Source organism: Diabrotica virgifera, chromosome 4 (genome assembly GCF_917563875.1).
Source record: "Diabrotica virgifera virgifera chromosome 4, PGI_DIABVI_V3a".
In the NCBI taxonomy this organism is placed as follows: domain Eukaryota; kingdom Metazoa; phylum Arthropoda; class Insecta; order Coleoptera; family Chrysomelidae; genus Diabrotica; species Diabrotica virgifera.
Genome location: NC_065446.1, coordinates 115,337,695 through 115,361,489, shown reverse-complemented (window position 1 = coordinate 115,361,489; position 23,795 = coordinate 115,337,695). Strand labels below are relative to the sequence as shown.

The window sequence follows — 23,795 nt, the reverse complement described above, 5'->3', positions numbered from 1 at the left end:
CATGCAATACCGTAGATCCGCCACTGTTTCGATATATAAAGAATCATCGAAATTAAAAAAGGAACATTTAAAACGATATTTGACTGTAAAAACTTTTATTTTTATAACTAGTACAAATGCAAATATGTATATTTTTATCTGTCTAAATTTAGTTTAAATACTGCATAAATTATCACACCGAAAAGTAATTTTTATTCAAAATATGAGTTATGGTTAAAGTTTTCAATAAATTATCCGCAGTAGTTGGCTCCTCGGTCTTAAAATAAACTTCTGTTTTAGTATTTATTATCAGGAATCCATTTTCGGAGAATATCCCTGTTACTGCTGGCGAGTCTATCCAAACAAACAGTGCAAACTTGTCACTGGTAATTTCAATTCTAAACTCTCCCTTGTCACTTAGTTTGTTTACTGATGTTACTTTAACTTCGGCAGAGGTCAAATTTATGTACTTGACAGCAGCTGGTAGTACAAAATTATCGGGAGCTATTGCAACTCCATAATTTGCGAGAGAAAGATAAAAGAAACAATTATTTCTGGCGACGTTTGGCAGACCACAGCCTAAAGTTGACAAATAGTTATCAGTCTGGATTGTTTTTACCAAAGAAGACGATCCATTTTCTAAAGTAACGTTTATGAAAGTAGTATCAATTGGCTGGAAACTGGTCCAGTTGAAGACTCTTATAGATACAGTGACATTCTCTATTGGGGATAACAGGTCTGACACTATATAAATCATTAGATCCCTCTTGCTATCAATGTGGCCAACCACAATTATTGGGGAAAAGAAATTACCAGCAAGATATTGTAACATCTTTCTTCTTCCCTTGTAATCGATTCCAGACCAGGTTGGAGCTACCCAGACATCGTTAAGCTGCCAATAAAGGGCGCCCATTGTATGCCCTTCACCTGCTGCATTCAAATTACTTCGGTAGATGCGATAATGTTCCGTCTCTATTTTTGTAGCCATTGCCTGTACCACTTGAGAGTAATAGATGAAGGCTTCATCAAAATATGAGGAATTTGTAAACGGTGCCTTGAAGTTGTAAAGAAGAAGCATCTGTAGTTGTATATTTCCTAGTGGATGATGTTGCCTGTGGTTCATAAATGCACTGTTAATGTTAATATCACTGAGGTTATTGGTAACCGATAACCACGATTGAATGCTGGGCAAGGATTGATATCCATATTCTGAAGCAAATCTTGGTGTAGGATAAAAATTTGGATTGAAGGGATCTAAAATGTAATTGTAAAAGTGGATGTCTCCATAGAGGGAACTAGCTGGATTTTGAGCGACGTAACCTTCTGCATCAGATTCATTGCCATTGGTAGGACTAGAAGTTATAAAGAGTCCTCTATCATGTGTTATTTTTAAGAATTCTGATTTGATTGTTGTAACATACAGTTTTACATAATCTTGATAATAAATAGTAAAATTTAAAAGTGTGTTGTACCAATTTTGACGTAAGGCACCTTCGTTCTCGTTATTACCAGAAAAAATAATGATACTTGGATGGCTATATAACCTCTTCACTTGGTGCTTTACTTCTAGCAAAACATTGTCCAAAAATATATCTGTAGCAGGATACATACCACACGCAAACATAAAATCCTGCCAGATCAGTATCCCTAGTTCATCTGCAAGACTGTAGAAATAGTCCGACTCATAAACACCACCTCCCCAAACGCGTATCATGTTCATATTAGCATCCCGAGCTGCTGTAAGGAGTCGTTTGATGGTTGATTGATTCTGACCCTTTTCTGGTAAAATATCCACCGGTATCTCATTGCTACCTTTCATAAATATTGGCACATCGTTTATTTTAAAATAGAAAGAAAGACCATTGGTTAACTTATCTTGCACCAACTCCACTTTTCTGAAACCGATTTTTTGTTGTTGTATACTGACATCTTTAGAATCACTGCTTTCGTAAGTAACTTTTAGAAGATACAGCTTGCTTTCTCCATAGCCATTAGGCCACCAACTGTTCACATAAAATTTTGGTACTGGTATATTAATAGCAGCAACAATTTCTTGATTACTGTTTGCAGTTGTCTTAACATCTATCACCTTTGCAAAATTAACGAAATTAAGTGCTATTTCCACTAAGATTTTACCAGAAACTATATTTTTCATATTAGTAGCTAGGTAAACATCCACGTTGAGGTTCCAATTGTCCTGATCTTGTTCACTAACATCACTAACCACATATCGAATCACAGATTCACTGAAAGCTTGAATATAAACATCTTTCCAGATCCCAACTGATGGAAACGATGGGCCCCAGTCCCAAGCAAACGAAGCTTGCATTTTTCTAACCATATTGACGTGACATTCTCCATTGTACTCTGTTGCAGGACAGTCTGGTGGTACAGTGTAGTTTTTAGCCTGTTCTGTTGCTAGTCTAGAAGAAACTTCTATCGGTGATAAGAAGTTTATTGTAAGAGTGTTATTACCAACTTGAAGATGATTTTTTACTGGAAAGATGTATTGGACAAACATATTTTTGGACTCACCAATTTTAGCTCCGTTTAGATATATAGTAGAAAAAGTGTCCAAACCGTCAAATACTAAGTCTATATTTTCATTGTTTATGAGATTTTGCGATAAAATAAACGTTCTCGTATAAGTCCAGTTTAATCGAGGCACCCATTTCAAATCGCGGTCGTTAAGCCCATAGTGAATATCTCCAATTATTTCACTGTTCATTAAATCACTGTATACTCCACCGGGAACTAACGCCTTTATGCTATTATACTTTTTTGTGCTGTCGCTCAGTATCCACTTTCCGTTTAACGATAGAATTTCTAAACCCTGGCACAAATTAGAAAACGCTAGCACACAACACACCACGCTCAAAAACATTTTGATTGTGTTTGTAATGTTAGATCAGATGGTTTTTGTGTTGCCGATTAGTTCGTTTTAAATAATGTACTGAAGTTCAATTTATCACGTTCAATGAGAACTACAATGCAAGATAGCGAGCAGTGGCGGCGAAAATTGATATGATAAGAGTAATATCAATTTTTGTGGTCGTTATCAGTTTCTTGTATATCTGCATGATTTAAATATAAACGAAACAAATTTATTGGTTTTCATACCCATACTTAACACAATTAGTTGTGTCCAGGGCCGATTTTAGGGGTTTGAGTTCCCCGGTCGAAACACAATCTGGCGTCCTTTCATACAAGTTTATTTGAAAAAATGTTAAAAAATCCAAAAAATCAAAATTATGGAATTAAGAATTGTTATATGTAGAAATTGATTTATTTAAAAAATAAAACAATGGTTGTTTATTTAGAAGTAATATATACGGAATAGCATAACCAGCGCATTTAAGTGTTTTAAGTTCTTCCATTGAATGTTTCCATCCTGATCTTTTCTGTTAGCAGACGTAGTTGGCAGTAGTTCTTGAGTTATCCTTTTTTCAAAGTTAAAATTTGTTTCCGTGTTTCTTAGTGTGAAGAGATCGATGTTTTGTCTATTTTGGGTCTATTTAGAGTGTTTTAGATTCAACCTAAATTCAGCAACAACTGGCTTGCAGTAAATCCTTAGGCGACTTTTAGGTACATAATTTTCTTGGCGGAAGCTTGTATTTCATCATTATTATTTATTTTATCACCATTAGACGTATCCGACCAACCTTTCTCCTGTTCCATTTCGCTTGCAAAGTTCATATTCTTCAAGCAAAATTATTTGTTATCCTTGTCTTCACTCTGAGCTGTACGTGCATAGACCTGCACTAAATTTGTTTTAAAGTCTGGGCTATGAAGTTTACTCTTTCTATTAAAGAAATAAAGCCAGTGATTGATCTATTGGTCACTTTATCCACCAATATTCCTACTCATGTCTAAATAAATGGATGGTAGCAACAAATTTGAATGAAGAAAAAGAGAAAGTGAACTATAACTGATAGATGTTGCCTTTGGTGGACGTTAAAATCTCTATATCGGCGACTAGTTTTAACAAACAGCAACAATCTTGTTTTAACAATCGGTTAAGAACGTCTACTAAATACAGATTACTGAAAATAATCCTTCAAGGCAAAGTATTCGGAAAGCGAGGTATAAGGAGAAGAAGAATATCATGGTTAAAGAACCTGAGAAAATGGTTCTCCACAACAACAACTAATCTATTTAAAGCATCAGTTAATAAAATAATTATAGCCAGAATGATCGCCAATATTCGAAATGAATAGGCATCAAAAGAAGAAGAAGAACGTCTTTTGACGTTGTCCAGTGTCCAATCTCCATTCATGTAGGTTGTTATATTATCATTCCTTAAGTTCTTTGCAGCTCATTGATTTTCATAATCCTTTCATTTTTGTTTTTTTTTCGGTTTTAGTATTTTATGTCTTCCAGTAGGTATCCATGCGAGTACTTGTTTCGGGAGTCTATTGTTTTCTATTGCCTATACATACCCATACCATTTGAAATGCTTTTGTTGTAAGTCATCCATTATTATACTTTTTATTCCCATGCGTTTCATGTGTTTCCTTAATTTCTTTTCCTCTTGCTCCTCCAAATCCTTAGCGTTGTTCTTATTATCTTCATTTCTGTGGCTTCTATTTTTTCAGTTTCTCTCGGTTAATTGCCACGTTTTGCATCCGTATAATATATAACAGAGTTTCATAGATATTACACTCTCTCTTTTTCGTTATAAGAGAGAACTAGGAAAGAAGGACGACCCTCTCCAAGAAGTGCAAAAATGTATGCCCTCTATTCGTAAGGGTACATCACAAGTAATATGGGATATTATTAAAAATTGTATAACAACACCAATTAATCGCCCAACCTAAATAATCCTGTGAAACAGAAATACTGGAAAGCAGATGAAACTTTAAAAATAATTAAGAATGGAAAAATCTTTGTCAAAGTGATGAACATAGTGAAAGGGAGACATCTAGTTTGAGAGAACTCAATAAAGGAATAAAACGAAGATGCAAAGATGATAAACAACAATATAATCACAATATATAATATATAGAGGAATTGATAGCCACGATCAAAAAATCAGTTGAGAGGTATATTAAGAAAAACAACCTAGATAACAAGAGAGCCAGAACTTATGCCGTTGAAGACCGAAAAAAACCCTGAGAACCAACAGAGAAGATATAGCAGAGACATGAATATTATATTTCCGGGATCTATATAAAGATGATCACCGTTAGGAAGTTTTTCGCCAAACTCCAGAAGAAATGGAAGGACCTAATATACTCGAGAATGAAATAAGGCATCAGCAATCTCAAAAGTATAACAAAGTATCAGGTGCAACACACAGCAAAAATTCTCAAAGTTACCGAAGAAACAGGAATAAATTGCGTCATTTACTCTGTAACAATAACGACTGGACAAAATCTACAATAACGACAATAAATAAAAAAGGCAGCTTCTAAAAATGCGACAACTATAGAACCATCTCCCTTATCTTACATTCCAATAAAATTCCTACAAAGAGAAATACATTAGCCCGGGAAGTAGTGTCAAATTTGACCGGAGCATTTTAGCATGACTTTTCTTTTTATTTAGTTAGGTGTTCCAATTCTTATTAACAAATGATGTGTCAGCTGGCCCAAAACCGGGGATTTTAGGCAAGAAAAGGTAAAATATGAAACTTGATGGAAAAACACTACAACTTATATGTCAAATATTTATCTCCGTGACTTATATCTATTAATGGCGTAGATAGAGTACTTGGCTCCTAGCTTTCACTCAGGCGGCCCGGGTTCAATTCCTGCCGTTGAAATTTTTTTTTTGTTTTTAAAATTGATATTTTATTTTGAAAAATAATTACTTTTTGATAATACCACGTTTTATTATTTATACGACACAAGATAAAAAGTCTGTATGTTTTTTATAGAATAGTAAACTATGTATTTGTTCATAAAAATATTATGATTGACCTTAATAAGCAAAGTTGTTGTACATGAATCCCTGAAGCTTCCTGAGTTAGTACGACCAATCTAAGTGAAAAAGAGGTTGCCCTCCTTACCCCACTCCCGACATTTTTTTATTTTTTTGGACAAACTGTTTTTTCTTAATTTTATATGGTGTAGAACCAAAAGATACATACAACCCTAATTTTTCACTTTTCTATCACCAACCCCCATTTTTTAATAGCAATCTAAATATTTCCCTGTTCTCTATAACATATAAAAATGAATGTTTGTCTGTATGTCCCTTATAGAATCGTAAACTATGCATTTAATCACATGATGACCACAAGCAAAGTTGTTGACATGAACCCGGGAAGGTTTCCTAGTAATCATTATTTACGCAGACGGCAGACACCACAAAAACAATATTGCTTATTAGAAAAAAGTATACTCAATATTTTTGAGTATTTTTTGGCTTTCTGGTAATTTTTAGGTATTTAACTTTTAAACATTATTTAGTTCTAAGGCAAAAAAACAACCCATATATGAGAGATGATAAAGGGATGTTGCTAAATGAGCCTGAAAAAATAATGGAAAACTGGCAAAACTATTTCACAGAACTGCTAAATAAGAGCGAAGTACAAAAGGAAACAAACCATGAAATTGAAGATGATCAGATAGCAATAGAAATACCCACAGAACAAGAAATAAAGAACGAAATAAAGAGCTTGAAAAATAACAAAAGCCCAGGAATAACAGAAATATCGGCCGAAATGATAAAATCAGGAGGGAAAAGACTACAGAAAGAGATAAATGACCTGATAAAAAGAATATGGGAAGTAGAAAAAATGCCAGAAGAGTGGACCATAGCAACAATGTGCCCTATACATAAAAAAGGTGATAGAATGATATGCGAAAACTACAGAGGCATCGCACTATTAGAAATAGTTTACAAAATCTTGGCACAAAGTATAAGAAAAAGGCTAAGTCATTATTCGGAAAAAATACTGGGGGAATACCAGGCAGGTTTTAGAAACAACAGATCAACGACTGACCAAATATTTGCCTTAAAAGAAATACAGACTACCTGTTACGAACATAAAACAGTACTATATGCTTTGTTCATAGACCTGAAGCAGGCTTACGACACAGCAAATAGACAGCAGATATACGAACTGATGAAAGAATTGGGGATACCAAGTAAAATTGTCAGGATGATAAAGATGACGATGGAAAACACAACAAACGAAATAGCTTGGAAAGGGTATATATCCAAAAAGTTTGAAACCAAGGAAGGATTACGACAAGGAGACCCACTATCAACAATGGCATTCAATCTAACATTGGAAGGAATAATCAGGAAAAGCAGAATAAACATGCAAGAAACGATATTTAAAAACGGCCACCAATGCATAGCATTTGCAGATGATCTGACGCTATTAGCAACAAGCAAAAAAGAAATACAAAAGTTAATGAAAAACATAATAACAGAAGCCAAAAAATTCGGACTTAAAATAAATGAAGAAAAGACAAAATATATGATAATGGGAGAGATCCAAAAAGAAAAAGAGAATAACATCATAGTACAAATAGATGGAGAAAAAACATACTCGTTTAAAAGAGCCAAAGAAATTATTTAGCTGGGAGCCAAAATAGATGAAAATGGTCATGAAGAAGGGGAGATAAAGGCATGAATAGCTAAAGGAAATAAAAAATATGGAGCATTACACACATTATTGAAATCCAAATACGTATCAAGAAAAATAAAAATAAGAATTTATAAGACTGTTATCAGACCTACAGTAACATACGCAAGCGAAACATGGGTGCTCAAAAAGTCAGAAACAGACCTGTTAGAAAGATGGGAGAGAAAAATGCAAAGAGCAATATATGGAGGTGTGAAAATAGAAGGTCAGTGGAGAAGAAGAACCAATAAAGAATTGGAAGAACTATATCAAGAGCCAACGATTACGACGACGATCAAAGCACAGAGAATACGATACTTGGGGCACATAGAGAGAATGGGAAGTAAACGAATGCCAAAAATGGTACTTTCACGAAGACCAATACAAAAGAGGAGGAAAGGCAGGCCAAGGAAAAGATGGAAGGACAGTGTATATGAAGACTTGAAGAAAAGTAACATTGAGAGATGGAAAGAACTAGCATTGGACAGAAGGAGATGGAGAGAGGTTGTGAAGGAGTGTATAAAAAGACTGAAGTGTATTTAAATAAAATTTATAAGTTATGTAAGTTATATTAAGTTATTTACTATATTATTTATGTAATCAGAAATGTAAACATTTTGGCCCTAGGCCTACAAGGCCTGTTGCGCTTAATAAATATATTAATAAGCAAAGTTGTTGTACATGAATCCCTGAAGCTTCCTGAGTTAGTACGACCAATCTAAGTGAAAAAGGGGTTGCCCTCCTTACCCCACTCCCGACATTTTTTTTTATTTTTTGGACAAACTGTTTTTTCTTAATTTTATATGGTGTAGAACCAAAAGATACATACAACCCTAATTTTTCACTTTTCTATCACCAACCCCCATTTTTTAATAGCAATCTAAATATTTCCCTGTTCTCTATAATATATAAAAATGAATGTTTGTATGTATGTCCCTTATAGAATCGTAAACTATGCATTTAATCACATGATGACCACAAGCAAAGTTGTTGACATGAACCCGGGAAGGTTTCTGAGTTAATACGACCAAAAGTAATCATTATTTACGCAGACGGCAGACACCACAAAAACAATATTGCTTATTAGAAAAAAGTATACTCAATATTTTTGAGTATTTTTTGGCTTTCTGGTAATTTTTAGGTATTTAACTTTTAAACATTATTTAGTTCTAAGGCGGTACGAAGTTTGCCGGGTCAGCTAGTTAATATGTGATAAAACAATATTCTTCAACTAGTTTGGCAAAGATTAAAAACAGTTTGTCACAAAAAATAAAAAAGAATGTCGGGGGGGCACCCCCTTTTCACTTAGATTGGTCTTATCATTTCAGGAACCTTCAGGGGTTCATATTATACAACAAATTTGCTTATTAAGGTCAATCATAATATGATCAAATGCATACTTTACGATTCTATAAAGACATGCAGACTTTTTTATATTATCTAGTATAAATAATAAAAACGTGGTATTATACAAATAAAATTATTATTCAAAATAATTATTTTTCAAAATAAAATGTTAATTTTAAAAACAAAATTTTTTTTTGAAAGCTAGGAGCCAAGTACTCTACAATGTCACGGAGATAAATATTTGACATAATATAAGTTATAGCGTTTTTCCATCAAGTTTCATATTTTACCTTTTCTTGCCTAAAATCCCCGGTTTTGGGCCAGCTGACACATCATTTATCAATAAGCTTCGGAATAACTGACTAAATAAAAAGAAAACAGCCATGCTAAAATGCTCCGGTCAAATTTGAGACTACATACAGGGCTACATTTATTTTATAGATTATCGCAAAGCATTCGAAAGGGTCAATGGCCAACACTCACTTGAAACACTCTCAAGGATTCAATCCAGAACGAGGTGTCAGATAAGGATGTATACTGTCTCCATAATTATTTAACATGGGGAGCATATTTTGAGAAGAGCACTTGAAGGATGAGGAAATGGCATCTCAATAAATGGCCGAAAAATTAACCGCCTACGTTTTCCCGATGATACAGCCCTTCGTGCAAATACTCAAGAGGAGTTAATTGATTTCATACGACTGGTTGAAAACGAAATACTTGGTCTGCAGTTAAACATACCAAAGACAAAGTTCATGATAGTGGATAAACTACATAACAATTATCCATACCACACATAACCCCGATTGACCGGTTTGGAATCGTGTAGTCATACTTATATCTGGGATCATTGATCACAAACACATGGTCACTACAGAAAGAAATAAAACGTAGATGTGATCTAGCAAAAGTCGCCGTAAGAAAGATGGCCAAAATATGGAAGGGCTCTTAAATTTCACGATCACTAAAAATGGGATTGATCATTGATCAACTGCTTAATATTCTCAATACTGATATACGGATGTGAAGAGACAAGCGGAAAAAAGAAATATACATAGATGCCACTGAAATGTGTTGAAAAAGAATGTTACGAATTCCACGGACCGGCCACATAAAATAATTTCATTTTAATTGAGCGAAAGGTCAGAAAATGGCTCGCCAGAAAAGTCAATCTCCTAAACAATTAAAGAAACTTTGGACATGTTATGAGAGCAGAAACAGAAAACATGGTAAGACTTATTATCCAAGGAAAGGTAGAAGGCCGATGAGCACGAGGAAAATCCCAACAATATATGGATCGACCAACTTACAGAAATTGAGATCTTTATGAAGACGGAAAATACACGACATTACGATGACCAATACTTCCCTCCGGGGGTGGACTATAAAGAGAGAGTTTCGGAGAATTCAGTTAAGCCATCCTATAACTTTTATGGCTTGTAGTAAGAAAAAACCTCCACCTTCAAATGTTAACAAATTAATCAAACCTGAAACTCTTTGACATTACGTAAAGCTATTAAAGTTATATTATAAAATGCAATAAAATTCGTACCAAATCTGAGAAACTAAAGGATTCATTTTGCAAAACAATTATTCAAAATTTGGCGAATTTTGACTGAATTTCGTTAAACTAGTTAATACATTTAAGGGAGGCAATAAAGCACTAAAATCTACCTTACCTCCGAAAGGAAACGACACAACGGATCTTAATAATAATTCTTTTTTCATTCAATTTGTGAATGCACCAGAAAGCTTTGTAACTCATAGCTATGAGATAATATGGAAAAACTGCATTTGTGCATACAAAAAATGCATTCTTAAAGTGAATCTCAAACAGACAATAAAAAAAATTCAGAACTCGTCAATTATCGGCGGAAATAAGTTAAATTTTATTACTCGGGGTTTTTGGGGTCGCTGAAAATGAATATGACTTCGGAAGTGATCTCCGGAGTACCTGGTGCCCAGGGTACCTACTGTTTACCTCGTCTCCTGGAGTTTTCGGCAAATTCATTAAACAATTAGTCTCAAATCATTACTTGGGGGTTTTTGGACTCGCTGAAAAAGAAGATGACATTGAAAATTATCTCTAGAATACCTGGTGCATAGGATACCTACTTTTTACGTCAACTTCTAAAATTTTTGTTATACAATCAGTCAAACTTCTAAACTTGAAAGTTATTGGATTCACCGAAAGTAAATTTCTGAATATTAATGGTCTTCAAGGTATGTAATACAGATTGCAGTTGGTTTTAAAGCGAATACAAACACCAAGCCTCATACTGTGCCTTGATGTTAAAATGGCCAATGTCAATTTTTTGCGTTTTGTTTTGTTAATATTAAATTTTAAATAAAGCTGTACAAGCAAGTAAAATATTGACATTGGCCCTTTTAGCACCAAGCCACAGATATAATTTAAGCGGGAGATCGTATTTTTACTTTCTCTATTCTCTCCTGCTAATACGCAGTGGTGCCATCGATTTTATAAAGATTCTTCAATTCTACCAACAGAATTTGAAGTGCCAAATTAAAAAAAAAAGTGTTTTTTTAAAGATATTACCCCCAAGTATCAAGTTTGACCTAATTATTTATCAAAATTATCTAAAACTAAAACACGAGAAAACCAGAAGACGAGGTAAACAGTAGGTACCCTGGGCACCAGGTTCTCCAAAGATCACTTACGATGTCATATTCGTCTTCAGCGACCCCAAAACCCCGAGTAATGATATTTGACCATTTTTTTTAATGAATTTGCTGAAAACTCCAAAAGACGAGGTAAACAGTAGGTACTCTGGGCACCAGGTGCTCCGGAGATCACTTCCGATGTCATATTTGTCGTCAGCTACCCCAAAACACCCAAGTAATGATTTTTGACTAATTTTTTAATGAATTTTCAGAAAACTCGAAAAGACGAGGTAAACAGTAGGTACCCTGGGCACCAGGTATTCCGGAGGTCACTTCCGAAGTCATATTCGTTTTCAGCGACCCCAAAACACCCGAGTAATGATATTTGACCTTTTTTTTTTAATGAATTTGCTGAAAACTCCAAAAGATGAGGTAAACAGTAGGTACTCTGGGCCCCAGGTAATCCGGAGATCACTTCCGATGTCATATTTGTCTTCAGCGACCCCAAAAACCCCCCGAGTGATGATATTTGACTAATTTTTTAATGAATTTGCTGAAAACTCCAGAAGACGAGGTAAACAGTAGGTACCCTAGGCACCAGGTTCTCCAAAAATCACTTACGATGTTATATTCGTCTTCAGCGACCCCAAAACACCCGAGTAATGATATTTGACCCTTTTTTTTAATGAATTTGCAGAAAACTCCAAAAGACGAGGTAAACAGTAGGTACTCTGGGCACCAGGTAATCCGGAGATCACTTCCGATGTCATATTTATCTTCAGCGACCCCAAAAACCCCCGAGTGATGATATTTGACTAATTTTTTAATGAATTTGCTGAAAACTCCAGAAGACGAGGTAAACAGTAGGTACCCTAGGCACCAGGTTCTCCAAAAATCACTTACGATGTTATATTCGTCTTCAGCGACCCCAAAACCCCGAGTAATGATATTTGACCATTTTTTTAATGAATTTGCTGAAAACTCCAAAAGACGAGGTAAACAGTAGGTACTCTGGGCACCAGGTGCTCCGGAGATCACTTCCGATGTTATATTTGTCGTCAGGTACCCCAAAACACCCAAGTAACGATTTTTGACTAATTTTTTAATGAATTTTCAGAAAACTCGAAAAGACGAGGTAACCAGTAGGTACCCTGGGCACCAGGTACTCCGGAGGTCACTTCCGAAGTCATATTCGTTTTCAGCGACCCAAAAACACCCGAGTAATGATATTTGACCATTTTTTTTAATGAATTTGCTGAAAACTCCAAAAGACGAGGTAAATATACCTCGATACTCGTCCTAAAGACGAGTGATGATATTTGACTAATTTTTTAATGAATTTGCTGAAAACTCCAGAAGATGAGGTAAACAGTAGGTACCCTGGGCACCAGGTTCTCCAAAGATCACTTACGATGTTATATTCGTTTTCAGCGACCTCAAAACACCCGAGTAATGATATTTGACCATTTTTTTTAATTAATTTGCTGAAAACTCCAAAAGACGAGGTAAACAGTAGGTACTTTGGGCACCAGGTAATCCGGAGATCACTTCCGATGTCATATTTATCTTCAGCGACCCCAAAAACCCCCGAGTGATGATATTTGACTAATTTTTTAATGAATTTGCTGAAAACTCCAGAAGACGAGGTAAACAGTAGGTACCCTGGGCACCAGGTTCTCCAAAGATCACTTACAATGTCATATTCGTCTTCAGCGACCCCAAAACCCCGAGTAATGATATTTGACCATTTTTTTAATGAATTTGCTGAAAACTCCAAAAGACGAGGTAAACAGTAGGTACTCTGGGCACCAGGTGCTCCGGAGATCACTTCCGATGTCATATTTTTCGTCAGGTACCCCAAAACACCCAAGTAACGATTTTTGACTAATTTTTTAATGAATTTTCAGAAAACTCGAAAAGACGAGGTAAACAGTAGGTACCCTGGGCACCAGGTACTCCGGAGGTCACTTCCGAAGTCATATTCGTTTTCAGCGACCCGAAAACACCCGAGTAATGATATTTGACCATTTTTTTTAATGAATTTGCTGAAAACTCCAAAAGACGAGGTAAACAGTAGGTACTCTGGGCACCAGGTAATCCGGAGATCACTTCCGATGTCATATTTATCTTCAGCGACCCCAAAAATCCCCGAGTGATGATATTTGACTAATTTTTTAATGAATTTGCTGAAAACTCCAGAAGACGAGGTAAACAGTAGGTACCCTGGGCACCAGGTTCTCCAAAGATCACTTACGATGTTATATTCGTCTTCAGCGACCCCAAAACACCCGAGTAATGATATTTGACCATTTTTTTTAATTAATTTGCTGAAAACTCCAAAAGACGAGGTAAACAGTAGGTACTCTGGGCACCAGGTAATCCGAAGATCACTTCCGATGTCATATTTATCTTCAGCGACCCCAAAAACCCCCGAGTGATGATATTTGACTAATTTTTTAATGAATTTGCTGAAAACTCCAGAAGACGAGGTAAACAGTAGGTACCCTGGGCACCAGGTACTCCGGAGGTCACTTTTCATTATTCGTTTTCAGCGACCCCAAATACCCCGAGTAATAAAATTGAACTCATTTCCGCCGATAATTATTGACAAGTTCTGAATTTTTTTTTAATGTCTGTTTGAGATGCACTTTAAGAATGCATTTTTTGTAGGCACAAATGCAGTTATTCAATATTAGCCCATGGCTACGAGTCATAAAGCTTCCTGGCGCATCCACGAATCGAATGCAAAAAGAATTATTAAGATCCGTCTTGTCGTTTTTTTTTCTGAGGTTCAGTGCTTTATTATCTCGACTAATGTACAATAATTTACTTTCCTTCAAAAATGTTCAGGTGTTTTCAAGCATTTTACATATTATATTTTAGGAATTTTATTTATCCCTTTACTTTTTAAGAGAACTAATTTCGTATTTTAAACTAACGGTCATATGAAGCAACTGCTTCACCAGCTTTAATTATTTACCCGGAAAAGAACTTTAATTAGCAAACATTTTGTTTTAAAAAGTCAACTAACTCTGCTGACATGAACCTTTCCAGGACAATAACTTAGACACAATTTGTGCTCTATTTTGCACGTGAACTTAATTTTGTCATAGTAGATAATGATATCTACGAGATAAGAATAATCTTAAGGATGATAAAATAGCAGAGGCGTTGGAATATTATAAATTTTTGTAAAAATATAATATTTACTTTGTACTATTTATAAAATTCTGTGCAACTATGTAACAAAGAGTAAGATAAGCTAGGAACAAAGGCACATCAAGATAGAAATAATTAGATTTTTATGTAGAACGATACCAAATGTGTGTTTTTTCTTGTTTAATTTTAAGGTTTCTATTTATGAGTCATTATGTTGTAGTTCTTTGTAGTTAATCTTTTTAATTTTAAATAGATGAAAAGAAATAAGAGCCATAAGAGACACAAACAGTCAAAATGGAGAAAATAGAAATGTTAGAAACTTGGAAAGAAATTTTCTATGAAAGAAATTGAAAAATTAAAGACAAAAATTAATCTAACAAAAATTTACTTTCTGCGGCGACTTGAAAGCACACCACTGCACATGGTGTCACTTCCTGAAAACAGAAACGGTAGAATATTGGTTACCAGTTCTAACGTATGTGCGGTATGTGTACATACGTTAGAACGTACATAATATGAGTCCATGATTCTTTACCCGTGCGTCATCATTAAAGCATAGGAAATAAGTCGGAAATCTATTCCACGCAACAGAAAGTGACAGAAGGTGGCTACCGCTTCGATCACGGATTATATTAAAAAATTTGACGTTATCAAATAAATAAAATGTAAAATGTTAGTTTTTCTTTAAAATTTTGGTGCAGAACTACAGCTACATTTGAAGTAGCCTAATAGATCCTTTTAATATCATTAGTGTAATTAAATGTTTGTTATAATATAAATATTTGACAATAAAATATTTTCGTTTTGTTATTTATTTTACTTTTACAGAAACTTAAACAAAACCATTCCTTAACTGTGAATAAGGTTAACTTTGTACGAAGTTAATGAAAAAATAGAATACACTAACCTTAAAATTTCAATTTTGTAATTTAAATATATAACTTCTAAATGCAAAAACAGAACAAAAAACAGCGAAAATCCAAAAAACTGTGACAAATGAACAAACCAGAAACGTCACTAACACAAATTATACTTAAAATCTGAAAACGTCCCAAGAGTCTTTTTTGCGCTTATCTCTTTTCGATGTACTGAGTCTAGAGTAGGGATGGCGGTTTTTGACAAAACACCGGTTTTAGGTTATACCGTTTTTTTTTGCTTACGGTTTAACCTGGTGGTTATAACCGGCAAAAAAACCGGTTTTTGCAAAAATCTGTTTTCGGTTTTTTAATCCAATAGGTTACAAAGTTACATTTACAATACACTTTAGTTTGCGATACTCCATTCGACTCGATATCAATATGGTCAAAATTAGTACTATCGAAAGAACATGTACTTACTTTTAACACGTTTGTATATTTTTAGAATACGTCATTTAATACTTCCTGTATGAGATGAGTGTATCGTTTTGAAAACGTAGCAAAATTCTTGGAGATTCGTATTCGTAATCAGTAATTCGGTATTCATAGTCAGAGCATTATTTTTGGTAATCAGGAAAAGTCATTCACCTACTTTCAATGTCAAGAGTTAAGTGTGAAAAAAAGATGATGTTTGCGTCTAATTCAACCAGATCACTTTATTACAATTATGATTATGATTACAAATACCTTTTCAAGGAAATATTATAATAAAACTTAATAATTGTTTCTGGCTGATGTGAGATTGCACTTTCAATTTTGCTTCTGTATTTTATAAAATAAAATAAAATTTGAATTATGGTTTTGTTTGGAATAATTACTTGAGAATAATAATTAGGATTGGGAACCGAAATAATACCTAACCTAATCCTAATCTCCGTAAAAACCTAATAACCGGTTTTTACTTTAAAAAGATAAAACCGGTTATAACCGGGACAAAAAAACAACCGGTAAAACCGGTTATTGCGAAGTAAAAAAACCGGTTTTAGGTTTAAACCGGTAGGTTTTTCCCATCCCTAGTCTAGAGTGTTCATAAAAATAACATGTGTCTTTACTTAAGAACAGGCGTTAGCTGGTTTGTCTTTAGTTTCATGCGTGGAAGACAATGACGCTAGATAAAAAGTATGTGTTTTATCTCGCCAGGTATTAATGACGCACGGGTAAAGAAACCTGGACTCAACTGTATGTGCGGTAGATTATTATTTGCCCTGTCAACGATCATTATTTTTGTTTTCCGGTGTTGATCTGAAGTGCGAATTCTATGCTTATCCGACTTAGCCGTTCGATGATGGTAATTATTTCGACTTCATTTGCTTCTAGTATAAGTGTGTCATCCGCGTATAGCAGATTAGTGATTTTTATGCATCCTATAGATTCCCCCATATAATGCGTCTAATACTTTTCTCATTATACAGAATAATTCATTAAGGATGTTCAATCCCTGAGTCGTACGATTTAACACAAATCACTTAAATAAAATGTGGCTCCTTCCTGAGTTACAGGGTGTTTTATTTAAAAATTTAATAACTATTTCTACCTATGCTTTGTTTTTAAACCAGGAGGAGTAAACTAAAAAGACAGATTCACACCCAAGAAATTCGCTAGAAAAATCACAAAATACATCTTCTTTTTTGGTTGAACATATCGGCCTTCGATTGTAATCCAAATATTATATTATACTAATACGTTCCCAAAGAGTTTTAAAAACAACTGTTTTTTATATAAAGCAGACTAAAAATCTAAAAATCGCAGAAAGCACAAAAAATCGCTGATATAACTTAATTAACGTACGAAATGATAATAGTGTCAAAATTTCATAAATGTCATTAGTGTCAAAATTCCATAACAGTGGAGTCACAGCATAATTTGGGATTTCTATGCTGTGGTGGAGGAACCAATTACAAACAATCATTATCATGCTCGGTAAATTTAAATTACTCCTCCTGGTTTAAAAACAGAGTATAGCACTTTAAAACTATTTGACATATCCTTGTCATACTTGGTAGAAAGTGTTGTAGCTACTATACACCCTACTAAATTATGTTAAATAAACGTTTCTGGATACTAGCAGAGGCTCACGAGAGTGGAAGTGAATGCTTGACCCTTCCCAAATTCTACGCCACTGACGAAATTGCTAGTTTAACATAATTTTAGATTGTCTAATACTTTCTATGTTAATAATATATTGTTTATTTGTATCTATAAAATTATTAGCTTTCGAGATATTTGAAATTAAAAATGAAAGGGAACAATACATTAAGAGGCAACATTAGCGCGCGGAAAAAGCGTTCCAATATTGCGGCTTTAATTTGGAATATTTTGTCGAGATATTTGGCACACACATTCGTAATATAGTAAAGAATGGCGCTACAGAGCCCAAGTTGAGAAATATGTTAGTATGTGGAAATTACTCTATAATTAAATAAAATATTGCAAAAACGAGCCTGTACCGCCATTAAGAAGAACAAGAAAATACACTTTTTTCAAATAAACTTTTTTATCCCATGCCTATATTTGGTACCGGTAAAACGAAATATCGGAAACAACAAAAATTAAAATATTTAACAGTTGCATTAAAAGTATACTGCTCTATGGAGCAGAAACATGGAAACAGGACGAAAATACAACTAAAAAACTACAAACATTTGTCAACAAATCTCTAAGAAAAATCCTGAAAATATACTGGCCAAATAAAATAACTAATACAGAACTATGGGAAAGGACAAAGCAAACTAACGTATCTACTACAGTCAAGGAAAAAAAATGGAAATGGATCGGCCACACTTTAAGGAAACACCAAAGCAGCATAGCAAGACAAGCACTTGAATACCAACCAGAGGGGAAAAGAAAGAGGGGCAGACCAGACAACAGCTGGAAAAGAACAACAACGAGAGAACACAAAAAAATTGGACTAAGATGGGGCGAAGTCAAAAAGAGAGCAAAAGATAGAAGAGAGTGGAGGGAATTAGTTCACAATTTATCCAGAGAATAAAAACAAAAGAAGATGCGCTGTCCCGGCCAGACAGCAATCTTACACTTTTGGCCAAGAAACGCATAAGCGCCCAATACTCCACAAGGAGGGATGGAACGAGAGAGAGAGATATTTGGTACCACATTGGAACTACTAAAAATCGATTATATTATAAAAAGAAATCGAACTTGACTGAATTTGCGCGCCTATGAGTATAATAATTATTGTTTTTGATAGTATAATAATGTCACTGTCACTGCCGTATGGCCGACACACTGTTGCCGCACTGTTGAAAGTTCGCAGAACTTTCGAAAAACAAAAATATTAGAATAGAATAGAAATATGCTTTATTGTCACTGAAAATACAAATTTTATGGACAAAGCTTAATTAAAGTCAGAAAAAATAAATAAATAATATCTAACAATAACAATAACAAATACAATTTTCTGAAATTTGATAAATCGTCAATATAAAAAAAATATACATAAATACAAAATATAAGTTAATAAAGTAAAGAAAAAAAAACAAAATCGATATATTGCAACAATTTATAGAAATTGCAAAGTGAATATACAACAAAGTAAACTATTTATAGACATAGGAACTAATGTGACAGCTGCTGCATGTGACACCCAAATATAGATAAGTTTGGTTACTTGTACATTACTGTAATTTCTTAGTTAGTGATTAAGAAACTCTTCTACTGAATAATATGGTCTTTTAGATAGATGAGCTTTTGTCATTTTACGGAACTTGGGGAAAGATGTTCCAGATTTGAGTTGTACAGGAAGATGGTTGTATAGTTTTTTTGCGGAATATAATATAGATTTCTTTACTAACTCAGAGGACGGGATCGGTAAATAGACATCAAAATTTGAATTTCTGGTGGAGTAGTCATGACGAGGCCTTGCTGGAAAGACATGCATGTGTTTACGAATTAAGCAAACAGTTTCTAAAATATATAAAGATGTAAGGGTTAAAATGCCGTGATCTTTGAAGTAACGTCTGCAATGTGTTGTTCTTCTGAGGCCAAACAGATACCTGTACTAGAACCCCAAAAAGGAAGACCATATCGAAGATCAGACTCGAACAAAGAAAAAGTATGTTAGTTTAGAAGATGCTAAATTGAGTTCTTTCGAAACAGATCTTATAGCATAGCAGGCTGAGGCGAGTTTCTTACTTAACAAATCGATATGAAGGGACCATTTGAGGTTGCTGTCTAAAAAAATACCAAGAAATTTTACAGAATCAACGGTAGAGATCGGGCTGTTATTAACAAGCAAGGGTTGAAGAGAACTTTTATAGGATAATGCTACTGTCTTATCCACGTTAAAAGAGAGTAAATTAGAGTCAGACCAGGTTTTTATCGTAAGCAAATCAGAAGTTATAGTTGCATGAAAAGATGCAATAGTTGAGTTGCTCCAAGTGATACTGGTATCATCAGCAAAAAGAAAAATTTTTCCATCGATTTTTAAGTTAGTGATGTCATTTATAAAGATAAGGAACAGTAGCGGACCCAATACTGAACCTTGTGGTACACCACATACAATGTTTTTGAAACTAGAGTCAGTATCATTTGCTCTAACTAGTTGTTTCCTATTATTCAAGTAGGATTGGAACCAATTCAAAGAAATACCTCGAATCCCATAGAAATTTAGTTTTTTAATCAAAATGTCGTGATTTACACAATCAAAAGCTTTGGCATAGTCACAGAAAACAGTGGAAGTATAAAGATTATTGTTTAGTGCTTGGTAAACCTCATGAAGCACAGAAAACAAGGCATCAGTGGTACATTTATTAGTTAAAAAGCCGAACTGATTTTGGGATAAGATGTTGTTATCAATGAGAAAGGACATAAGACGGGTTTTTATGAGTCTCTCAATAATTTTTTATAGTACCGGTAGTAAGGCAATAGGTCTATAGTTGCAAGCATTAGATTTTTCACCACCCTTATGAAGGGGAATAATAATGGCTATCTTTAGGCACTCTGGGAATTTGCCTCTTTCAAAGGAATCACTAATTAGTGAGACGAGGATTTCCAACACATTTTCTGTGAGATTTGAGAAGATTTTTATGGATAGTCCATCAGTACTACAGGATGATTTGCTTTTGATACTATTGATAGTTTGGATCAGTTCAGATATATCGATTGGTCTTAAAAAGAATGAATTCGAGAACACTCCTGAATTGGGGAGATAGGAAATGGGATCTTTTTGTGGCAAAATAGTAGAAGTTATATTTATACTCACATTAACGAAATATTCGTTTAGATTTTCCGGGTCTGGAAGGGCAAATGTTTGAACTGCGTGAGTTCTATTTCGAAGATCGTTTATTATGGACCAAGTTTCTTTTGCAACACTTTTAGAGCTTTCCATACGATTTTGATAGTAGGCTTTTTTAGCTGATTTGATGAGTTTTAGATAGGTTACCCTGTACTTGGTGATATATTGAGTGACAGAGACGTTGGTAGCAAATTTCTTGATATACAATAGTGAGCGCATATTGTTGGCTGATATGCGGATACTTTTGGTAGCCCAGGGTTTGTGATGTTTTGGCTTAATTAAAATTAAAGGAAATGCCTTATTGAAGATAGAGACAAGCTTTTCTATAAAATCGTTGAAATTATAGTCCACGTACGCAGAAGGAAAATGCCACTCAGAAGTTAAGCATAAATTTTGAAATTTATGAAAATTCCGAGTGGAAAAAATCCTACCTAAACGTCGGGTTTTCGAGGAGGGTTTGCTGAAGATGTTAAACTTCGTAAATACTGCTTCATGATCTGATAATCCCGCATTAATAATTGTAGAGCAGGCATCAAGGGGTGAGAAATCTGAGACAATATAGTCAATTATGGTAGATGAAGTTTTTGTAATCCTTGTAGGAGAATTAACGTGCATTGAGAGACCATATGATTCAAATATGTTGACCAAGGACATTTGGGTAGCACAAGCAGCATCATAATTAATGTTGAAGTCCCCGCATAGAATTTTTCTGCTTCTATGAGGCAAGTTCTCTAACAAATTTAGCAGGTTCTGAAAAAATAGTTCCACAGGGGAGTCAGGTGATCTGTAGATGCAAATAATGTAAAGATTAAGATTTTTATTATAAACTAGGGAAAACTCAAAAAAGAAGGCATCATTTAACAGAAAGTCATATTTTGTAATCAAAGAAAAATCATTATTTCTAGAAAGAATTCGGGTGCCTCCATGAGCTGAACTTGGACGATCATACCTAGCAATTGTGGTATATTTTTCTACAAAAAAAGGCTCGTTGACCTCAAGCCAGTGCTCTGTAACCGCAACTATCGGGGGAAATCCTAATTCTTCCAGAAACAAAAATAATTCGTCAGTTTTATTTCTTATAGAACGAATATTAATCAGAACCATACTAAATTTGTCATCACTAAAATTATTCGAGGTTTCTAGTTCCTCAGAACACGTCGTGTTATTTAAAAATTTCGTCTTGGAGAGCTAGTAGAATAATAATTTCGGTGACATTCCCTTGATTTTTGTAGATGTATGATTCTTTCTGAACTTAGAAAGGACCTATAAGCAACAAAATCAGCTTCCACCTCAGCTGGACCAATTCCATAGGCATCATTAAATTCTAGAAGAAGTTTTCTTAGTTCCTCAGTCTTGGTAGGCAGTCCTTCGGAAGCCAAAAATAGTTTCACACTGGTGTTGGTATATCCATCACAAAATACTGAGGCAGGCTGGTCGTGTAGAAAAGCAAGATGTAGCTTAATTGCTTTTAATATATCCGGTTCCCTTAATCTTGCTAGAAGATATCGACTGTGAGTTATTGGTTAATCTAACTCTTGGTGGTGTTAAAGGATCCAAATTTATGGATGGTTCCAAAGTATCTTTCTTAAGGAAATTAATTTGGGAACGGAACGGATCTTCAGATTTGCAAATTTCGATGGCCTGCTTGTCAGTAAGTATATTTGTGTTTTGAACTTCATTTTTGTTTTTACTTGGGATGCTAATTGGATTTTCCAAGCTAACTGGGTTTCTGATGTGCTTCGGTTTCATATTTGCCTCAGATGAAGTTGGTTCGGAGCATGAGGATTCTGTAGACCATTTAATGTTTACACCAGGTGGCCAAATTTCCTTATTAAATAATAAGTCAATAAATGTTTTAGACTTAATACCTATTTTGAATGAGGACCTTGTGTTGGCATCTTTAAGAAGGGCATAACATCTTATATATTCCTTGATACCTAGCTTCTCTTTAATGTAGTGAACTACTTGAATAGGAGTGTAAATTGGGGTTAAGTTGCTAATAACGACAAAGTGGCATTTATCTTCTGCACTTTTTGTTTTTGTGACTGGACTAGCTTCGAAATGTTGAGTGTCTTCGGTTTGAGTACTTGAAGTGGCATACACAATGTCTCTTTTCGATACATCTTTCTTCGTTGGTATAGCAGGTAGTTTATTTGAAAGATTACTCATTTGATTAGATATTTCACTTACGTTTGAAGAGAGCCTATCTAGTCCCAATTTTATCTCAGATGAATTTGAATCTTGGACTTGCACCTTAATCGTGTCATTGGAACAACCGAAAAAAACTGACGATATATTGAAGATATCTTGACGCGCTACTGTTGCCCCTTTTCAAAATTACTGTGCCCTTGCATTTGTAACTTCAAATATCTCAAAAACTAACGACTTTATCGTTACGAATGAAGAGTATATTATTTACAAAGAAAGTATTGGAGCATCGAAAAATTGTGCTAAAATAGCAATTTAACCAGTGACGTAGAATTTGGGAAGGGTCAATCATTCCAGACTCACTCACAACTATCCACTTAGAAACGTGGAGCATAATCTTTATCTGCCAACCCCACGGTCTGAGCTGGTTAAGTGCTCTATACTATACAATTCGAAAAAAATGTACAATCACCTGCCATCTAACATCAAATCTATTGCAGCATTTCCCGCTTTTCGCAAGGCCTTGAAAGCTTATTTGCTGGAGAGAGCTTTTTATAGAGTGAATGACTTTTTTATAAACAATTTGAATTCAGCAAATTGACTTGCAGGATTATTACTTTCGAGTACTTTTATACATATTTGCAGCGGCATAGAACTTTTGATTTACTTTCCCTTTCCCTTTTCCTCGTTCGCCTTCTTTTTGCTCTGACGTTGTATACATATTTTTTGCAAAATTTTAAATTTTTTAATGTGTACTTAATAACTATAAAATTACATTAAGTAGTATAACTCA

At 34.5% G+C, this 23,795-nt stretch overlaps 2 protein-coding genes across 2 annotated transcripts in view; both read right to left on the bottom strand.

Moving 5' to 3' along the window:
• Nucleotides 1-23,795, bottom strand: part of LOC126883109 (23 kDa integral membrane protein-like) — a 116,537-nt gene that overhangs the window by 47,100 nt on the left and 45,642 nt on the right. The window lies entirely within an intron of this gene.
• LOC126883105 (beta-mannosidase-like) lies at nucleotides 79-3,006 on the bottom strand. Its single transcript, XM_050648354.1, has one exon. The coding sequence runs from the start codon at nucleotides 2,861-2,863 to the stop codon at nucleotides 173-175; it is 2,691 nt and encodes an 896-aa protein (XP_050504311.1). The 5' UTR covers nucleotides 2,864-3,006; the 3' UTR covers nucleotides 79-172.

What these genes read in the sequence shown, in the direction of transcription:
- LOC126883105 (XM_050648354.1), bottom strand. Translation starts at nt 2,863, where the DNA reads ATGTTTTTGAGCGTGGTGTGTTGTGTGCTAGCGTTTTCTAATTTGTGC.